The sequence below is a fragment of the Rhinoderma darwinii genome, chromosome 3 (genome assembly GCF_050947455.1).
Source record: "Rhinoderma darwinii isolate aRhiDar2 chromosome 3, aRhiDar2.hap1, whole genome shotgun sequence".
Classification (NCBI taxonomy): domain Eukaryota; kingdom Metazoa; phylum Chordata; class Amphibia; order Anura; family Rhinodermatidae; genus Rhinoderma; species Rhinoderma darwinii.
This window is the reverse complement of record NC_134689.1, coordinates 387,770,340-387,792,331: the sequence shown is the minus strand read 5'-3', so window position 1 is coordinate 387,792,331 and position 21,992 is coordinate 387,770,340. Positions and strand designations below refer to the sequence as shown.

At 43.4% G+C, this 21,992-nt stretch overlaps 1 protein-coding gene across 2 annotated transcripts in view; it reads left to right on the top strand.

The window, feature by feature from the left end:
* Nucleotides 1–21,277, top strand: part of CDCA2 (cell division cycle associated 2) — a 33,502-nt gene extending 12,225 nt beyond the window's left edge. For both annotated transcript variants that reach the window (XM_075858932.1, XM_075858931.1), the window contains exons 6-15: nucleotides 1,256–1,334; nucleotides 3,309–3,493; nucleotides 3,866–3,923; nucleotides 5,026–5,252; nucleotides 5,392–5,473; nucleotides 5,554–5,706; nucleotides 7,064–7,134; nucleotides 7,581–7,697; nucleotides 18,522–18,699; nucleotides 18,796–21,277. In XM_075858932.1, coding sequence (XP_075715047.1) covers nucleotides 1,256–1,334; nucleotides 3,309–3,493; nucleotides 3,866–3,923; nucleotides 5,026–5,252; nucleotides 5,392–5,473; nucleotides 5,554–5,706; nucleotides 7,064–7,134; nucleotides 7,581–7,697; nucleotides 18,522–18,699; nucleotides 18,796–19,964 — 2,319 coding nt within the window. In that variant the 3' untranslated portion in view covers nucleotides 19,965–21,277. The remainder of the gene's footprint in view (nucleotides 1–1,255; nucleotides 1,335–3,308; nucleotides 3,494–3,865; nucleotides 3,924–5,025; nucleotides 5,253–5,391; nucleotides 5,474–5,553; nucleotides 5,707–7,063; nucleotides 7,135–7,580; nucleotides 7,698–18,521; nucleotides 18,700–18,795) is intronic.
* The last annotated feature ends 715 nt before the right edge of the window (nucleotides 21,278–21,992 follow it).

Genomic DNA, 21,992 nt, shown 5'->3' with positions numbered 1-21,992 from the left:
TAAAGAAATGTTTGCAGAAGTTTCTATTCTCTTTTGTGCCAGGACACTATATACTAGATCACCTTGGGTATATTTGTGGCTCTGTGTTGATGTCGGTGACAGATCTGTCCGTTTATGACCAGTCTAAGTTGCTTTCTTGTATTCTGATCTGTGCTTATAATTCGAATCCACATTACAATTTCCACATTTGTTGGAAACAGCCAACAATTTTGCCATAGACACATCCCTAATAACTTAGCGGAACTCCTATATAATATAATGGAGGGGCTGTTTTTCCGAAGTAATATACACAACGCAGACATTGAGCTAGCTAGTAATGGCGGGAGATTTCAGCTCTGAGGGCAGATCTCGAGCATAACACAGCCTGGAACTTGGGATCGGTGCAAGATCAGTAATGTAGAGTATTTACAAAGTTATTCAACTTCTTATATATTTTATCTATTTAAAGGGGTATACACCCACATCAGACATTTATGGCATATCCACAGGAGATAGATTCAGATTCTAACACTGGGACGCGCACCTTTCTTAAGAATGGGGATGAGGTGGCCGCCGCAACGAGGTGAAGAATGAATGGAGAGGTGGTCGTGCATATACGAGACTCTTTTCATTGATTTCGATGGGAGTTGCGGAAACAGTCCAGCAAGTGGCCTCGACTGTCTCTGTGACTCCCATAGGAATCAATGTGCACAGCCACCTCTTTATTTATTCCCCACCTAGACGATGCGGCCGCCTGCTGGGACCCGTATCAGGCTGTTCTGGTATATTAAGAGTATATGCCATAAATGCCTAAGGTGGGAATAACCCTTTAATGAAGCACTTTCCTGTATAATATTACTATACATGGCTACTGTAATGCTGAAAATCTGCTTGAGAACATTGTGGCTTAAACTATGTTGCAAATTTATGACCGTGCTGCGCAATGTGTGGAACATTTGGCGCCTCTTGCTAGACATGTCAGACACTTCTCTTCCTTATCTCACCTCTTAGTTGTCTAACTTTAGATCTATATTTTGCACCAAAATATGGGTTCATTTTGGTTGCAATTTGGCACATTTTAAGCCCTGCCCCTTTTCACTAGACCACGCCCCTCAACTGTATAGTAAGGGGCAAAAAGCGTCTAAAACACATAATAAATCTGGCACAAGGCATGTACGGCAGGCAGAGTCCTGGCACATTTAGCTTCGTAAATTTCCCCCATTATGGAACTTTTTTGAGTGAACTTAGTCCGTCTTCCTGTGTTCTGCGTCTCTAGATATTGGTGCCGGAGAAGATCATGGAATCCGACTGCTCTCTGGCATCAACATTGTCGATAGATGTCCCCCGCAGGCCAGGTGAGGTGTATTTATTCTCTGTGGTTTTTCTTATTTAAAGAGGTTTTACGATTTTATAAAAATAAAAAGCTTTGTATACCTGTAAAATTCTTCCGCTTTACGTATACTATCTCAACCAGACCATAGAAGCATCTTCTGAATGTTTTCCTCTTACCCAATATCTTCTGCTTTGCCTCCTGTTTCTTGTTGACTTGTATACGCCTCGGCTTTGGCTGCTGTTACTTGAGCGCTCTGCGTTTCTTGCCAAGTGGAATCCGTATCCAGTAGCTTTAACCGACGCTATATACGGATTTTAGGGAGAACATTTGCATCTTGGGAGGCACACCGTTAAGCGTGCGCGCTCCCAATGATGTCATCAGTTAGCCGAGAACAGCAGCCGCTGCTGGTAACAGCCTTGTGGATTACAAGACCCATAGCAGAAATCATTGTCGAACCAGTGGAGATACATTTATTATATTATTGGTGGTGCCAGTGTTTGGGGGGGGGGGACACTAGCTGATAGTAGGGATTCAGTGACGGATTTCTAAAGGATAGGTGCGCATGGGAACAGCTTTGGCCGCAGTTCCTTTAGTTCACGTCGCAACCAGAAAGTTGACCGCCCATGTCCAAAGGCAGACCTGCCAGAATTGACATCTATGGCTGGAGCTGGACCATGGGCGGTAACTCCGGATAAGATTAAGGTAGAGAAACAATTTATATAGCGTTTGAATTGTCTTTTCAGTTATGATTCGGCTAGGAATTTTTTTTTGGCCACTTTATATAAAACATTTCTTTTTTGGCCAAAAAATGCCACAAACTATTATGTCGTATAAAACTGTAAATGCCCCTAGGTCTTACCCCAGCTCTTCAGCTATAGCCTTCTGCTGCCCATGGATGGGGTATGTAAACATCGGAGAGTGGCGGTCACCGCTGCCATCTTACATCTTGTTATGGCCTGAGGAAGATGCAGGTGCGGCATTGAAACGTGTAGCCTATTGAATAAAAGATCTTATCATTATAACCTTTCCAAGCATCATTCTTGAGTAGCAGCGCCGTTCATATCCCGTTTTTTCCTCTGCAATCATCTTACATCTTATGGACGCGGTGACTGCCACTGATTTACCCACGTGATTCCTCGGCTTGACTTTGCTGCGTCCACTTCCACGCAGGTGCTGTATAGCGATGAGTTACTGTTCAGCACCAGCAGCTTCTACTGCCTGCGTCTGCACCTGCGCAATAGTGGATGCAGCAAGGAAAAACCGAGGAAGCCGTCACGTGGGTAAATCGCATGATCGCGCCCATTTTACGTCCTATAGATACAGAGACCGCTGGTCTCAGATGTTTACATGACATCCATGGGCAGCAGGGCCTTCAACTGAAGAGCTGGGCGAAGGCATTAGGCATTTACAGTTTTGTGACACAACATAACAGTTCGTGCATTTTAGGAGATGTTGTAAAGTGGGCAACCCCTTTAATCTCCGTATACATGAAACTTTCTAATATATGTTTTGTGTTTTTTAATTCCTCACCATTTTTAAGACATTTGTTTACAGTCGGTGAATGAGAACATCCTGTTTACACTCAGAGACAGCAAACCAGTTGGTACATGGAGAAGTTGGCGTAAACTAGCAGAGAGATTTGCGCTGCTGATGTATACAGCTCACAGATCAGTGCCTAGACTGGATACAATTGCATCTAGGTTTGTAACGGTTTACTGCCGCTGATTGTGAACAAGTGTTCTCGTTCACTGACTGCAAGCACATCTTAAGAAGACTGATCTGCCTGACATTAAGCATCTTTATTTCCGTTCCTGTTGGGATATTCACTAACTGGAGGGGGAGGGGGAGGCCTCGGCTATCATCATAGCTCAAAGGGATTCACAACCGCCATGTAATAATAGACTAGAATGGGATTAGATGATTTATGGAAATGCTAAGCAACAACTCCATGGCCTCCTGCTTGATATGCTTTACGTTTTTGATGGTTCTATCACAGCGGAGGCACAGAATGAAGAGGCACAAACGTTACCAAGTTCTTCAAGATCCCGTAAAAGAAAGGTGATGTTCCTCAGTCTTCTGAGTCCTCCAGAACATGAAGAACCCCTCCCGCTGAAAGCAGACGTGTCCTGCGGCCTTAAACCTGCGCTCAAGAAGACTCCCAGAAGAGATGTCGACTCCCGGGTGGGTGGCCAGACTGATGTGTATATATGTATACGTGTTCATTTTAGCCATATGGAAGTGGGGAGATGCTTGTTAAAGGGGTCCAGCAATCCGTTCACTGGCAGTATCATGTCCGAAAGTTTAATGAAGTTCCCTTTAGTTTTCTGGGAGTATTATATTGATCCTTGGAGTTCTGACTTGCGGCACCCCCGCCGATCTGCTGCCTGAAGTCTTCTGGTTCTGGGAATATTTTGTAGGTTATCATGCTGCTTTGTGGCCGGGATTGCTGGGATCTCGCTGTATACGAGACTTCCGCAGGTATTTAGTAGTGATTTCCCGTTATAAAGCGTGATTGATAAGCCGCGCTCTCACATTTATGTATCTTTTCTACAGGTCGGGTTTGGAGAGGAGAACAGAGTTTTATTTTCCTTAAAAGAGTCCTCTGACAATGGTGAGGATCTTCTACTTTCTCATTGGACACTTGGGGTGTCATTTATCAACCTTTCTACGCCAGTTTTGTGACGGAGAAAAATCGCAAAAGGGCCTTTTTACGTAGCCACTTTGTGGCTCCACAAAAGGGGTGGAGCCAAAACCGGCCCGCCCCTTTTTCTAATGGAAATCTACTCCATCTCCTAGCTGGTATAGATTTCACTCTGCGGGGCGTAGCAAGGTAGAGGCCCGTGTTTAGCCTCGTATCACACGCCCCTTACACCCGCTATTTCCACACATTTCCCCCTTTGGACTATTAATTTAATCATTTACATAATGAATGACCTTATGCGCACCGCTCCTCTTGTGCCCTCCGTCTGATGCGGCTCATACAATGTACTGACGCCAGGCAGCCTTAGGATGTTCTTTGCGATACAGCACTAATGGCGTTGGGTGCTGCGTGGCATATAAGGCCCTGGTGCTCGGCAGCTGGACCTTATATGGGCCGTATCGTGCTGAGGGGGCCTGAAGGAGGAGCGGTGAGGAAAGTATAAGCTTTTAAATTTAGGTCCGATTGCGGGGGGGCGGATAGGATGGTACACGGCTGCGGTCGTTGCACCACAATTATGGCTCATGGCCGGCGCGAAGATGCAACAGGTTTACTAAGAGGCGTTGGACTTTTAATAAATCTGTTGCGTCCTTCTACAGTGGAGCAGATTGATGGGACCAGCCTATTAAACGCCAGTCTTGATTAGATAATTGTTCTATATGCTACCCATTTACACTGGTTCTTCAAGTGCATTTCAGCCATTTTGACAGTTTCCAATTAGCAGTTTCTCACTAGAGAAGCCGCTCTGCTGACTTTGATCACGCGTGATTTCAGCTCTGAATCCTTCAGAATTGTGAATGCAGCTCCAGACTCTAAGACAGGCAGTAACTAAGGATCAATAGGAGAGCGCAATGCACAAAATGTACGCAATGTCTTATGTAGATTTTCTACGTCTTGTACGGTGTATAAAGGTGGACATACGCTGTAACAGTCTTTTTAGACCTTATGTGCGATATGCTGGACTAAAGAAATGTAATCTTATTTTAATCCATGTTTTTGTTTGAGGAAAATGCAGATATTAATAGTAAACCGGAAGATTCAATAAAGAGAAGTAAGAGTGTGACATTTGGAAGGGAGCTGAGCCCTGAGCTATTTGACAAAACCCTACCGGCTAACACCCCTCTCCGTCGTGGCAGCACACCATATAACCATAAACTAGGTGCCACTCCATCTGCTGAACAGTCGGCCTGCCTGAGCCCATGTGACCCAATGTTACAGCCGGACTTTGATGACAATGATGAGGTGGGTGCGCAGGTCAGGAGTGAACGTTGTGCCGTCGCTGCCTATTATTCCTATATTGTGTGTGGTGTCTGAATTTGCGGTACATCTAGTAGTTATCATGCTCCTCGTCCGTGATGGTGTTCATTGTGCTCTCATCTAGGAGGACGCTCTTCAGCCGCGCTCACTTTGCTTTGATGCCGAGTACTCCGATGTTGACTCTCCAGCATTCTCCGCTCTGCCAGGTACGCACGGCTCGTGTGTTAATAGACTGGGCACCGACTGTATATGAATCTTTTCTGACCATTTATGATTTTGTTTTCAGAGCACAAATGGGAGTTCAGCTCCAGTGAGGAAGAAGAAGCTGCAGTGGGTCCGAACCGCTCCACCGATGACACGGACCTGGTGATGTCTTCCCAGCAGATTGCTGAGGAGATTAGCACAACGGCTTCTGTGTCGGGTGCAGATCTTGTGAATGGTAAGTGGGGGTTGCCCCCCTCCTCTTCTTAGCATTACTCAAGTACTGACTTTGATTCCAGCGAAATGCCGGATGTGGCAAAAACATCTGCCAAGGAATTAATTGCGAATCAGCGTCAATCTGCATGTGTTATATGTGGGTTGTGCAGCGGGTTTTACCCTAAGCATTAAAATAGTTAAAATCTGTGGCTTATCCACCACATACTAAAAATTCTGCAAATTTGAAAATCCGCAGCATCCTCCTATTTACGCAGAGAATTTTTCTGCTACATGTAGAATAAGTAAATGAATAAACGAATCCAAATGTTTTGTACTGCAAAGCCTCGGCAATTCCGCCAGGTCTGAACATGTGTAAAGGGACCCAGTCAGCGGTTTGAGTCCTTATACAGGGTAGGGAGAGCAACGTAACCAAACCTATGTTGTTGGGGATACAAGTTGCACGGCAGGGATTTCCTGAGCACCACGGTCGCGAGTGGCATTTTGCTCAGGGTGACTGCTCTAGCGGTCTCCAGATTGGATGCTAGAGCGGTCACTCAGCGGAATGTGCCGGCAGCATTCAGTGCAGAGATCTGAATATGAAGGAGCCGCTTCTGTGACACTTGAGACCGCAGCGCCGGGGACATCCAAAAAGATTTTTCAGGGCATTCAACCTGCATTACCAACGACATACGTGTTACGCTGCTCGCTCCACCCTGGATATAGCGCTGCCAACTTCTGAAAGTTGGAGGGCTGACTGTTGGGACACTCATGACCCCTCGAATGGCCAGGTCCCTTTGACATGCTTGTATAGCACCACTCCTCTGCACAGCGTGCCAACTTAGAAGTGCAAGTGAATGTAGCTATATTGCGATGCCCGGTTGGAAGTGGCGCTGCATTAAAGGGACCTTGTCCCCTTGATATTAGGGATGGCAATAATAGGAAGGACGGGCACAACCTTCACTCCTCTTAACCTGCACACTCGTCTTTGTCGTCAGTCTGGCTGTAATATTGGCTGACATAGGCTCTGCAGGCCAATTGTTCTGCAGATGGAGTGGCATTTAATTTCTAATGATGATCTGGTATCTGCTACTGCAGAGAGGGGTGTTAGCCGATGGTTTCCAGGGATATTCCCGCAGTACTCATCACAATACTCCTTTCTTTACCGTATATACCAAAATGTCTTCTAATACTTGTCATATGTAACTTTGCATTTGTGACCATATCCTCGGTCTCCAGCGCTCACAGTGGAGCCCGGTACTTGCTGAATACGACTTCAATGATCCAGTCAGAAGTGGTTGTGGTCACCCTAGTACTGAATAATGGCTTCCATCTCCTGTCTCTATAGAGAGATCTACAATTGTGGTTATTTTTTCCTTCAGAGTCTTTTATCTCCTCGCCAGAAGTTTCACCTGCTGAAAGTAGAAAGACGCGCTCCTCTAATAAACGGAAGGTACATTTATTCAGTCTGGTCTCTGTATTCATGGCATTCTTCTGAGTTACGGAAATAGCGCAGCACGGATTCCCAAACACCTGCATTGCCTTAGTAATGGTCGGGGGGGGGGCGACGTTCTTGAGATATGTACAGGTCCCAGAGGTGGGACCTTCATCCATCAGACATTTATGGCATATCCTGTGGATCTACCTTAAATGTCTGTCGTGATACAACCCCTCTCAGAGATGGCTGCTTAGTAATAGTGGGATTGGGAGATCACGGGTCCTGTGTACCCCATTACTTTTATAAACCTAAGGTGAGATAAGGACAGGCGATTCTGACCCACAGTCTCCAATGAAAAGTGACTGAAACGGCTTTCCATGACTCTCCATACATTGTGAATAGGATGTGGCGTAGACTAATCTCGTGGCTGTGATTTGTTTAATCCTCTTGTCTCTTGGCAGGTCACCAGAAATACTGAGGAGACTCTTGAAAGTAATGGCTCCAAGGCAGCAGGGACCTCAAAAGTCAGATCCACCACCAAGAAAACCAGGAAGACTGTGATCATCAAGAAAGTCCAGGTATGTTCATCAGAAACGTCTGCAGGTTTACAGTTTTTTGCGATCTTATCTTATTCATTAGTCATATTGCAGAATGGCAGCAATTCTAATCCGCTTCATCCACATGTATAGTTGACGTCCCATGCTGCCGAAACCTGTATATGGGGATGGTCCTAGTCTAAAAGCGGTGACCATACTGTAGCCTCTGCCACAGCACTCCCACCATAGTTCCAGAAGTTACTGTGTCCCAATACTGCCCATATAGTGCCCTACACAAGATGTAGTGCCCCCACATCACCACCATAATACTCCTATCGTGCTCTTATGTAATGACCATTTTCTCTGTGGTGCCTCTATTAGTTATTGCACTTGTTACTGTGCCTATTTATACCATGACAGTCGTTCTGTCGGCAGTCCAGGTGCCCATGTGACCGCTGCAGCCAATCAGAGGGCTCAGCGGCCATAAGTTGTTTTTCTGGCATTACGCCAGAAATCCGATTTGTTACCAGTGAGCCCCGCTAAGCCCTTAGATTTACTGCGGCAGTCACACGCTACGTGCATGGTGGAGGGTCCAGGCTGTAGGTGACCGTTTTTTTTTTTTTAAGCCACTCTGGTTACTCCGTTTTGTCCATCCCTGATGTAGTACTGCCCCTCCCCCATCTCCTCTGTGTTAGGAGTTATGCTGCAGCCTCATTCATCACTAAGCAATGGAAACAGAAACTTCTGGATAGAGAAGCCAATGAAAAAACTTTGCTGCCGGCGTGAGTGTATGCAAGAGGGTAACACGGTTATATTGGCGGCCTCTCCTTTCAACTGTCTGCCACCTGCGCTGCCATACACTGGTAGGCCGCCAACTACTTCCCGAACTGGGACCTACTAGGCGGCGGATGTTTAAAGCTGACCGGTTTAAATGTAGTGGCGTTACCTTTCCCATCTGCGCCGTGCCTCTGACTGCGCAGGACGGAATAGGCCTGTAGCCTGAACGGTTTGTTCATTGTGGACACGGGTTTAGGAGAGTGTTCATTTAATACTTTTTCGGGGGCACGTATACTGTGTAGGGGGCACGATTACTGTATGGAGGCACTTACTGCGAGAAACACGATTACCATCTAGCCAAATCTGTTTGGAGAATATAAGGGTCCATTTGCACTGGTCAATTTGAGTAATTCAGTAATGTATGGGGACAAGAGATTGTTACTACGACCGCTCATCCCCATGCATTTCCATCGTGTCGGCAGCACGTCTCCCGGTGTACACAGGGAGATGTGCTGCATAAATGATACGATCAGCCGATGAATGAGTGTTTGCTCGTTCATGGGCTAATCTTTCCTTCATATGAGCGCTCGTTTGCCCGATAATTGGCCCATGTAAAACGACCTAAAAGGGGTTTTCCCACGAGGGACATTTAGGTCATAAATGTCAGATAGATGCGGGTCCCACCTCTGGGACCCACACCTATCTAGAACGGGGCCCCCTAAACCCCATTATACCTCTGTGTGTCGGCTGATTTCCGTCCATGAAGGTGAAAACAGCTGAGCTACGCTGTTTTCGTAAGCCCCATAGAACTGAATGGCAGTTACGGAAACAGCTTAGCTCACATGCTACACTGCTTCCGTAACGGCTATTCACTACTATGGGAGTTACGGAAACAGCGTAGCTCAGCGAGCTTAGCTGTTTTCACCTTCATGGACGGAAATCAGCCGACACACAGAGGTATAATGGGGTTTAGGGGGCCCCGTTCTAGAGATAGATGCGGGTCCCACCTCTGGGACCCACACCTATCTGACATTTATGACCTAAATGTCGTGGGAAAACCCTTTTTAGGGAAGACAAATTACTGCAATCAAAGAAGACCTCACTGGATGTAACCGTACTGTACGTGTGGTCTGCAGAGTTCCTCTATAGAACTGGTATCTACCACTATATGGTCACTGTGTGGTGGTAATATTGTATGTTGTATAGTAGTTTTTCTCCAGTAGCTGTATGGTAATATAATGCTGTCACTATGTGGTGGTGATGGTATGGAACCATTACTTGGCCATTGTCTGTGGTATTACATGGTAACTGGATGAGAATTATTTGGCAACATGGTGCTATTGTTCAGTCACTAAGTGGTTATGGTGTAGTGGTATTATTCAGTAACCGTATGGTGTATTATTCAGTCACTATATGGTTATGATGTGGCAGTATTATTCAGTAACCGTATGGTGTATTATTCAGTCACTATGTGGTTATGGTGTGGGGGTATTATTCAGTCACTATGTGGTTATGGTGTGGAGGTATTATTCAGTAACCGTATGTGGATATTATTCAGTCACTATGTGGTTATGATGTGGTGGTATTATTCAGTAACAGTATGGGGGTATTATTCAGTCACTATGTGGTTATGATGTGGAGGTATTATTCAGTAACCGTATGGTGTATTATTCAGTCACTATGTGGTTATGGTGTGGCGGTATTATTCAGTAACAGTGTGGGGTTATTATTCAGTCACTATGTGGTTATGGTGTGGAGGTATTATTCAGTAACCGTATGGGGATATTATTCAGTCACTATGTGGTTATGGTGTAGCGGTATTATTCAGTAACAGTATGTGGGTATTATTCAGTCACTATGTGGTTATGGTGTGGAGGTATTATTCAGTAACAGTATGTGGGTATTATTCAGTCACTATGTGGTTATGGTGTGGTGGTATTATTCAGTAACAGTATGTGGGTATTATTCAGTCACTATGTGGTTATGGTGTGGCAGTATTATTCAGTAACAGTATGTGGGTGTATTATTCAGTCACTATGTGGTTATGGTGTGGGGGTATTATTCAGTAACCGTATGGTGTATTATTCAGTCACTATGTGGTTATGGTGTGGTGCTATTGTTCAGTCACTATGTGGTTATGGTGTGGTGCTATTGTTCAGTCACTATGTGGTTATGGTGTGGTGCTATTGTTCAGTCACTATGTGGTTATGGTGTGGCAGTATTATTCAGTAACCGTATGGTGTATTATTCAGTCACTATGTGGTTATGGTGTGGGGGTATTATTCAGTCACTATGTGGTTATGGTGTGGCAGTATTATTCAGTAACAGTATGGTGTATTATTCAGTCACTATGTGGTTATGGTGTGGCAGTATTATTCAGTAACCGTATGGTGTATTATTCAGTCACTATGTGGTTATGGTGTGGCGGAATTATTCAGTCACTATGTGGTTATGGTGTGGCAGTATTATTCAGTCACTATGTGGTTATGGTGTGACGGTATTATTCAGTAACAGTATGGTGTATTATTCAGTCACTATGTGGTTATGGTGTGGTGGTATTATTCAGTAACAGTATGGGGGTATTATTCAGTCACTATGTGGTTATGGTGTGGAGGTATTATTCAGTAACCGTATGGGGGTATTATTCAGTCACTATGTGGTTATGGTGTGGCAGTATTATTCAGTAACAGTATGGTGTATTATTCAGTCACTATGTGGTTATGGTGTGGCGGTATTATTCAGTAACAGTATGGTGTATTATTCAGTCACTATGTGGTTATGGTGTGGCAGTATTATTCAGTAACCGTATGGGGGTATTATTCAGTCACTATGTGGTTATGGTGTGGCAGTATTATTCAGTAACCGTATGGTGTATTATTCAGTCACTATGTGGTTATGGTGTGGCAGTATTATTCAGTAACCGTATGGTGTATTATTCAGTCACTATGTGGTTATGGTGTGGTGCTATTGTTCAGTCACTATGTGGTTATGGTGTGGTGGTATTATTCAGTAACAGTATGGTGTATTATTCAGTCACTATGTGGTTATGGTGTGACGGTATTATTCAGTAACCGTATGGTGTATTATTCAGTCACTATGTGGTTATGGTGTGACAGTATTATTCAGTAACAGTATGGTGTATTATTCAGTCACTATGTGGTTATGGTGTGGAGGTATTATTCAGTAACAGTATGGTGTATTATTCAGTCACTATGTGGTTATGGTGTGGCGGTATTATTCAGTAACCGTATGGGGGTATTATTCAGTCACTATGTGGTTATGATGTGGCAGTATTATTCAGTAACAGTATGGTGTATTATTCAGTCACTATGTGGTTATGGTGTGGGGGTATTATTCAGTCACTATGTGGTTATGGTGTGGCAGTATTATTCAGTAACCGTATGGTGTATTATTCAGTCACTGTGGTTATGGTGTGGCAGTATTATTCAGTAACCGTATGGTGTATTATTCAGTCACTATGTGGTTATGCTGTGGCGGTATTATTCAGTCACTATGTGGTTATGGTGTGGCAGTATTATTCAGTCACTATGTGGTTATGGTGTGACGGTATTATTCAGTAACAGTATGGTGTATTATTCAGTCACTATGTGGTTATGGTGTGACGGTATTATTCAGTAACCGTATGGTGTATTATTCAGTCACTGTGGTTATGGTGTGGCAGTATTATTCAGTAACCGTATGGGGGTATTATTCAGTCACTATGTGGTTATGGTGTGGCAGTATTATTCAGTAACAGTATGGTGTATTATTCAGTCACTATGTGGTTATGGTGTGATGGTATTATTCAGTAACCGTATGGGGGTATTATTCAGTCACTGTGGTTATGGTGTGGCAGTATTATTCAGTAACCATATGGGGGTATTATTCAGTCACTGTGGTTATGGTGTGGAGGTATTATTCAGTAACAGTATGGGTGTATTATTCAGTCACTATGTGGTTATGGTATGGCAGTATTATTCAGTAACAGTATGGTGTATTATTCAGTCACTATATGGTTATGATGTGGCAGTATTATTCAGTAGCCGTATGGTGTATTATTCAGTCACTATGTGGTTATGGTGTGGTGCTATTGTTCAGTCACTATGTGGTTATGGTGTGGTGCTATTGTTCAGTCACTATGTGGTTATGATGTGGAGGTATTATTCAGTAACAGTATGTGGGTGTATTATTCGGTCACTATGTGGTTATGGTGTGGCGGTATTATTCAGTAGCCGTATGGTGTATTATTCAGTCACTATGTGGTTATGGTGTGGTGCTATTGTTCAGTCACTATGTGGTTATGGTGTGGTGCTATTGTTCAGTCACTATGTGGTTATGGTGTGGTGCTATTGTTCAGTCACTATGTGGTTATGATGTGGAGGTATTATTCAGTAACAGTATGTGGGTGTATTATTCAGTCACTATGTGGTTATGGTGTGGTGGTATTATTCAGTAACAGTATGTGGGTGTATTATTCGGTCACTATGTGGTTATGGTGTGGGGGTATTATTCAGTCACTATGTGGTTATGGTGTGGCGGTATTATTCAGTAACCGTATGGTGTATTATTCAGTCACTATATGGTTATGATGTGGCAGTATTATTCAGTAACCGTATGGTGTATTATTCAGTCACTATGTGGTTATGGTGTGGGGGTATTATTCAGTCACTATGTGGTTATGGTGTGACGGTATTATTCAGTAACCGTATGTGGATATTATTCAGTCACTATGTGGTTATGATGTGGTGGTATTATTCAGTAACAGTATGGGGGTATTATTCAGTCACTATGTGGTTATGGTGTGGCGGTATTATTCAGTAACAGTGTGGGGTTATTATTCAGTCACTATGTGGTTATGGTGTGGAGGTATTATTCAGTAACCGTATGGGGATATTATTCAGTCACTATGTGGTTATGGTGTAGCGGTATTATTCAGTAACAGTATGTGGGTATTATTCAGTCACTATGTGGTTATGGTGTGGCGGTATTATTCAGTAACAGTATGGGTGTATTATTCAGTCACTATGTGGTTATGGTGTGGGGGTATTATTCAGTAACCGTATGGTGTATTATTCAGTCACTATGTGGTTATGGTGTGGTGCTATTGTTCAGTCACTATGTGGTTATGGTGTGGTGCTATTGTTCAGTCACTATGTGGTTATGGTGTGGTGCTATTGTTCAGTCACTGTGGTTATGGTGTGGCAGTATTATTCAGTAACCGTATGGTGTATTATTCAGTCACTATGTGGTTATGGTGTGGGGGTATTATTCAGTCACTATGTGGTTATGGTGTGGCAGTATTATTCAGTAACAGTATGGTGTATTATTCAGTCACTATGTGGTTATGGTGTGGGGGTATTATTCAGTAACCGTATGGTGTATTATTCAGTCACTATGTGGTTATGGTGTGGTGCTATTGTTCAGTCACTATGTGGTTATGGTGTGGTGCTATTGTTCAGTCACTATGTGGTTATGGTGTGGTGCTATTGTTCAGTCACTGTGGTTATGGTGTGGCAGTATTATTCAGTAACCGTATGGTGTATTATTCAGTCACTATGTGGTTATGGTGTGGGGGTATTATTCAGTCACTATGTGGTTATGGTGTGGCAGTATTATTCAGTAACAGTATGGTGTATTATTCAGTCACTATGTGGTTATGGTGTGGCGGTATTATTCAGTAACAGTATGGTGTATTATTCAGTCACTATGTGGTTATGGTGTGGCAGTATTATTCAGTAACCGTATGGGGGTATTATTCAGTCACTATGTGGTTATGGTGTGGCGGTATTATTCAGTAACCGTATGGTGTATTATTCAGTCACTATGTGGGTATGGTGTGGTGCTATTGTTCAGTCACTATGTGGTTATGATGTGGTGCTATTGTTCAGTCACTATGTGGTTATGGTGTGGTGCTATTGTTCAGTCACTATGTGGTTATGGTGTGGTGCTATTGTTCAGTCACTATGTGGTTATGATGTGGTGCTATTGTTCAGTCACTATGTGGTTATGGTGTGGTGCTATTGTTCAGTCACTATGTGGTTATGATGTGGTGCTATTGTTCAGTCACTATGTGGTTATGGTGTGGTGCTATTGTTCAGTCACTATGTGGTTATGGTGTGGTGCTATTGTTCAGTCACTATGTGGTTATGGTGTGGTGCTATTGTTCAGTCACTATGTGGTTATGGTGTGGTGGTATTATTCAGTAACCGTATGGTGTATTATTCAGTCACTATGTGGTTATGGTGTGACGGTATTATTCAGTAACCGTATGGTGTATTATTCAGTCACTATGTGGTTATGGTGTGACAGTATTATTCAGTAACAGTATGGTGTATTATTCAGTCACTATGTGGTTATGGTGTGGAGGTATTATTCAGTAACAGTATGGGGGTATTATTCAGTCACTATGTGGTTATGATGTGGCAGTATTATTCAGTAACAGTATGGGTGTATTATTCAGTCACTATGTGGTTATGGTGTGGGGGTATTATTCAGTAACCGTATGGGGGTATTATTCAGTCACTATGTGGTTATGATGTTGCGGTATTATTCAGTAACCGTATGGTGTATTATTCAGTCACTATGTGGTTATGGTGTGGGGGTATTATTCAGTCACTATGTGGTTATGGTGTGGCAGTATTATTCAGTAACCGTATGGTGTATTATTCAGTCACTGTGGTTATGGTGTGGCAGTATTATTCAGTAACCGTATGGTGTATTATTCAGTCACTATGTGGTTATGCTGTGGCGGTATTATTCAGTCACTATGTGGTTATGGTGTGGCAGTATTATTCAGTCACTATGTGGTTATGGTGTGACGGTATTATTCAGTAACAGTATGGTGTATTATTCAGTCACTATGTGGTTATGGTGTGACGGTATTATTCAGTAACCGTATGGTGTATTATTCAGTCACTGTGGTTATGGTGTGGCAGTATTATTCAGTAACAGTATGGTGTATTATTCAGTCACTATGTGGTTATGGTGTGATGGTATTATTCAGTAACCGTATGGGGGTATTATTCAGTCACTGTGGTTATGGTGTGGCAGTATTATTCAGTAACCATATGGGGGTATTATTCAGTCACTGTGGTTATGGTGTGGAGGTATTATTCAGTAAGAGTATGGGTGTATTATTCAGTCACTATGTGGTTATGGTGTGGCGGTATTATTCAGTAACCGTATGGTGTATTATTCAGTCACTATGTGGTTATGGTATGGCAGTATTATTCAGTAACAGTATGGTGTATTATTCAGTCACTATATGGTTATGATGTGGCAGTATTATTCAGTAGCCGTATGGTGTATTATTCAGTCACTATGTGGTTATGGTGTGGTGCTATTGTTCAGTCACTATGTGGTTATGGTGTGGTGCTATTGTTCAGTCACTATGTGGTTATGATGTGGAGGTATTATTCAGTAACAGTATGTGGGTGTATTATTCGGTCACTATGTGGTTATGGTGTGGCAGTATTATTCAGTAGCCGTATGGTGTATTATTCAGTCACTATGTGGTTATGGTGTGGTGCTATTGTTCAGTCACTATGTGGTTATGGTGTGGTGCTATTGTTCAGTCACTATGTGGTTATGGTGTGGTGCTATTGTTCAGTCACTATGTGGTTATGGTGTGGTGCTATTGTTCAGTCACTATGTGGTTATGGTGTGGTGGTATTATTCAGTAACAGTATGTGGGTGTATTGTTCAGTCACTATGTGGTTATGGTGTGGAGGTATTATTCAGTAACAGTATGTGGGTGTATTATTCAGTCACTATGTGGTTATGGTGTGGAGGTATTATTCAGTAACAGTATGTGGGTGTATTAGTCAGTCACTATGTGGTTATGGTGTGGTGGTATTATTCAGTAACAGTATGCGGGTATTATTCAGTCACTCTGTGGTTATGGTGTGGCGGTATTATTCAGTAACAGTATGGTGTATTATTCAGTCACTATGTGGTTATGGTGTGGAGGTATTATTCAGTAACAGTATGCGGGTATTATTCAGTCACTCTGTGGTTATGGTGTGGCGGTATTATTCAGTAACCGTATGGTGTATTATTCAGTCACTATGTGGTGGTAATGAGAATGGGGTCCGTGCACTGTGCACAACACTCAGTCCGGCCAAAGCTTCATAATGAAATTTTCTTCCGGCTCTGAAACAAAACGGTCGCTGTGTAACTTTACATTTGCCCTGCAGTGGCTGCTATTTCCCTGCAAAATCAGCTGATCGCCTCGGGGGCTCCTATAGGAAGGGGTTCTCTCTGAGATGAAATAATTCCTCAGCACATTTAGCAAGTATGTTGTGAGGTAAATGACAGGCTCCTTTTATTGAACGTTCTTGCTGAGCACTTTTTACCACTTCTGGAATTTGTGGTTGGAGAACGGATCTCCCGGGAACCCTGTCCGAACTATTCAACATTGAAGATTATTTTATTTTGGAATATTTGCTGTGGTTAAGAATGTATAGTGGTATCCAGTTATTTTCTATGGGTTATTGAAGTGATCTTATGCTGTATATGTATAACATACAATGGAAGTTTGAGTGTGGACACTGCTGGAGTGAACTATGAACCCATATTAATGAGAATCCTATAGTGCCGTGAGGATTCCCAACAGCCTTTAAAAAGTGTTTACTGGGACTTCAACATTAAAGGGTTTGTCCGGGCAAGGGGCGGTTTCTCCTACTGATGAACTATCCACAGGATATATGATCGGTGGGTGTCAGAAACCCGGATCACGCTCAGATCAGCTGCCTCTGGGCACTGGAAGTCCGTGCCCGAAGCAGATGACTCCGGTCACAGTATAGCAGCAGTACTGAAGCTCTGATTCTATTCAAGTAAACAGGAGCAGAGTTGCAGCACGGCCGCTATGTGGTGTATGGAGCCAACTGCTTCCAACATCGGCCACTGCATAACATCCGGTGCCCGGAGGCAGCTGGAGAAGCTGATCGGTGCGGGGTCTGGTTGTGTGGGACACTCGCCGATCATATACTGATGACCTATCCTGTAGTGCCGTGGCCTTATGCTATGGAGGGGGTCGGACTCTCACAGATAAAGAATTTAGACCCTATTGTAAGGATAAGCCATTAATGTTTAATTACGTCTCAGACTTTTTATAGCATATAATATATGGTTTCCTACAAATAGGTCTCCGATAACCATACATGTGGTGCTTACACTTACTAAGGTAGACTGTATGAAAATTCACTGCCTAAGAGTGATCTGTACAGTGACTGTCAGCGGTAGAAATAAGCAAAGCTCTGAGAAACTTATTTGCTGGTGTTTTTGCCAACGTTTGAATATCTCATCAAAGCCGCATATGCTGACATGTGGATTTGTTTCAGCCTCCTTTGTCGTAAAGGCTATTGAAATTTTTGATGACATTTTTCTTGATGTAATGTATGTCTTTTGGGATACTGAACACTTTTTTACAATATACTTTTATTAAACATGTTGCTTTTGTTTTTTTGTTTTTGTTCTGCAGCTTCTATGTATCCACTGTTCATAGAAGCTGCAGAACGACGACGAGCTGGTCTAACGGCCTGACTCCCCGCAGCTCTTGTGTGCCTCTGACACCAGGCTTAGTTGAGGTGTCCGAGGCACACAGGAGCCACAGTCAGACAAGCTCACTGACATATTCGGCTGACATAGTCGTTCTGCAGCTTCTATGAACAGTGAATACATAGAAGCTGCAGCCAAGAAACCAACCCAAATTTTTCACCAAAGGTTTCAATAGCCTTTAAAAGCGGCAAATACAGCTCTGTAATAGGAAATTACCTCCTCTCTAGTGTGATTGTTTATACTGTTGGTCCATGTTGGTGGGCTATATTGACTTCTATGCGGATATGCTCATAGTTAGTGATGGGAATAACCCAGCCATAGATTTGCCTGTATGGATCAGATGTCCAGTCCTCTGTTTTACACGGTCCCTGAAATCCTACTCAAATAATGAATAACCGCAATTGCGAGTACTATACCGACTCTTATTAGTCCTGTATATCTATAGGAACCCTGTAAATTTCTGAGAGCGGGGGTGTGTTTGCAGTCACAGTTCTATAGCAATTAATATTTGTATTCTTTAAAAAAATACAGATAAATGTTCCCCGTGGGAAAGGCAAGAAAAAGGGAAGGAAACCGAAGAAGTCTATTCAGAAACCGGTGTATAGTGAGAGAGAAGCCATATCCAAGAGGCCTCTGCTGAGTCCAATCCTAGAGTTACCGGAGTGTGTTCCTACAACTCCTGCCTCCATGTCACACGATTATCCTCATGGTACTTTATTCCTATTCTAGTCATGATGGAATCGATTCATGCTTGTGCTATACTGGGATTTTGACATTCATCTTTTTATTTTTATTTTTTTACTAGGGAATGCTGTAAATAAACCGTTAGTGAAGGTCCATACACAAGCCAGAGCTGTTCAGGTCCCAGAGAACAATATCCACTTTACAATTGAGGGTTCTGTTGAGCGGAATATTGAGGAAGAGGACACCGAAAAACCACCAGAAGAGGTTCAGATACAAGATACACCAGATGATCCAGCACTGGAGGACGTGACGGTCTCCGATAATGGTTTACTAGAACAGCGGGAAGACCTTCCTGCTTTAGATGTGGCTCCACAGAATGACGGTGTAAGCAGTGAATGCCGGCAGTCTACTACTGCCATGGAGGTGACCGGCCGGGTGTGCAAGCAAGCAACAAGTGGTCTTGGCCTCTGTTCAGAAAAGGAGAAGAGTAAGTTCAGGAATTCTAAGAGGCGTTCTTCCACACGCAAGTATACATCACATTCTTCTGAATCACAACCTTCTGTCACCTCAGAAACGACTTCAGACTGTATAAAACAGGATGAAGTTGTAGACCCTGTTTCCCACAAGACGAGCATTGATGGTCCAGTGCAAGGAACTATTGCAATGTCTTCCACTTCTAATGGGCTTTCAGCAGAAAGCACAACCACCAGCTTCTCGAAACTGCCTTTAAGCTCCATCACCACTGAGAACAAAAAATCTAGAAGGTCTTCAAGAATCCATCAAGTGTCCATCATGGTTTCTCAAAACCCAGAGCAAAATACTCTGGGAGAAAACAGTTCTGCAGTGTTACCGTGTCATTCCGACTCATCCACGAATGACTTTTGTCTTCCCATTGATGAAGCACTGCAGTTCCCACAACCGGAGAAGAAAGTGAGACGTAGTATGAGACTGCGCCGGGATTCCGGTGTCATTGGCTTGTCTTGGATCCCAGAGAACAAAGGCAGTGAGATGACGGGCAGGAGGACATCTTTAGGTTCTGTCATGAGGCTTGAGAAGAGCTCGGCATTGTCCATGGAAAACACAACTGGCAGTCCAATCAAGGAAACCTTGAGCGACTACCATGTGCCTAACATAGCCAGGAAAACCAGGAGAAGAACCCTATGTACCACCACCATTCACATTCAAGAAAGTGTGTCCACCTGCGATACCAAGAGGAGGAGGTCCAACTGCTTTCACAAGGCTCCTACAGCAGATGAAATAGTCCACAATACATTTGTGCCAGACGCATGAAAGATCTTGCATCTCATGGACTTGTGGAACAGGACAACCTACTTCTGATAATGAAGCAATCTGAAGACTTCTCTACGTCCAGTTAGGTCCCACCAGTGGCAGCTTAGGCTCTGTTCACACCTAGTTTTTGCTTTTTGTCTGAGGTATATGTTGGGAGGATCACTGTATATGTATAGGCATACCTATCCCATTGACTCCCACGTGATATACTTTTTTTTGTTACTGTCTGCCTCTGTCTATGAATGAACAGCAGACTACATTATCCTATAGTCCTATGCCAGGTGCATGCGGCACTATGGGTATGCTCGGCATACACGTCGGGAACTTGCCCGACGCGTACACTAAACTAGATGTGAACAGAGTCTTACTTGGTGCATAGTATTGATATTACCTTGTTCTGGTCGGACAGCCCTCCCTGGAACGTGGTAAAGTAATTCATTCTGGAATTGTACGCTATCGCAGTGCTCATGTTTCCTGTACGTGTATGTTGTGTACCCGCTCCCCTCTCGGCCATGGGCATAATACATGGCACACGTTGAAGTTGTGACCCTAAACCATTCTCTCTCTTTTTTTTTTATATGTTGTCCGTCTGTCATTCCTTTAGTCTATCTTTACCTCCGCACAAATATCACTGTTCAAGGAATTGTCCAGGATTAGAAAGGTCTGTCCCTTCCGCCTCCCAGAAACGGCGCAACTATTATCCATAGGCTGTGTCTGGTATTGCAGCTCAGCCTCATTTAAGTGAATAGGACTGAGCTGTAATACCAGACGCAGCCCCTGGACAAGAGTGGCGCTGTTTTTTGGGGGAAGAAAAAGCAGACTCCCTTTTCTATTTCGGAGCGACCCGCTTAAGCTATGATGCTTGTGACTTTGGTTTCTCCTCTTCTCACCAAAGCTGCAAGTCTGTGTTTTTTTTTTATTATTCAATTCTCTTATCCACCAAAATTAAATATTTTGAAAATAAAAGCGAGCTGCAGAAACGTTTGCATTTTTATACTAAAATGTATAATATAAGTTAATGGAAATTTTCCCTTGACATGACTAAAAAGTCATTGATAGAACCTGGTCTATATTCAGAGAGAAGTGGTGTCACATATGCGCTCCTTATCTCTTCTTGCTGAGGCAGTCTCTCAGATTGTTTTTGCATTGTGTTCCCTCCCGTTTACCACCTACCGATTTTAAAGGAACTTTGTAGAAAACCAACAAAAAAAACCCCCAAAGTTCCACTTTTTATCTCTTCATCTCCTTTGATTATATCCAGCCTCTTATTGCAATGAAAACGGTAAAAAATAAAATCTAAAAGCTGAGAATTATTCTGTGTCCCAGGAAATTGGCCATTTTTTTCCTCCTCTGCTCACACACCTCATACTGGACCCGTCTCAGCTGTAAGGTAACTGGCTGCAGTAGGAGCCTTCCCCCACTGCTTTCTCCTATAGGAGACGTGAAACTCCGCCCATTCCATCAGTGGAAGAGATCATGAGGGCGTTAACACTTGTGTTCCCCTTCAAGATTGTTTGAGGAATATGCAGAAGATCCTGCGGACTGATACACGGTGTGGACAATTTTATCTCCAATGCACACCTCAGCTGCTGCAGTTCCTCTTTTTGCTAAGCAAAGGCTTTTTCACGATCAGTAATGGATGTGATTCTTACCCTTCAAAAAAAGAGGTTCTGCAGTAGCTGAGATGTGTATTATGAGGGGTAATTTTATTTATAATTTAATTTTTTTTTTTTAACTGTGCTGTATAATGGAAAACAATGATACTTTATATCTTTATACTGTGGCAGTCGCCTGTAGTACATACTAATATTACTGCTTTGAGCAGAGATTAGCTGATGTGGTCATGTGGCGCTACTGCATGTCGCGAATACCAAGACCCAAGGTTTCGCAGCAGGGCATCACGCTGCCTCTGCCAGCTTGTCTTCCCATAGTGCACCCTGGTGTCATCTCTTCCTCAGGTAAGCGACACGCACGCACCCGGACGTCCACATGATGTAAAAGAAAATGTAATTTATCAGACCAGGCCTC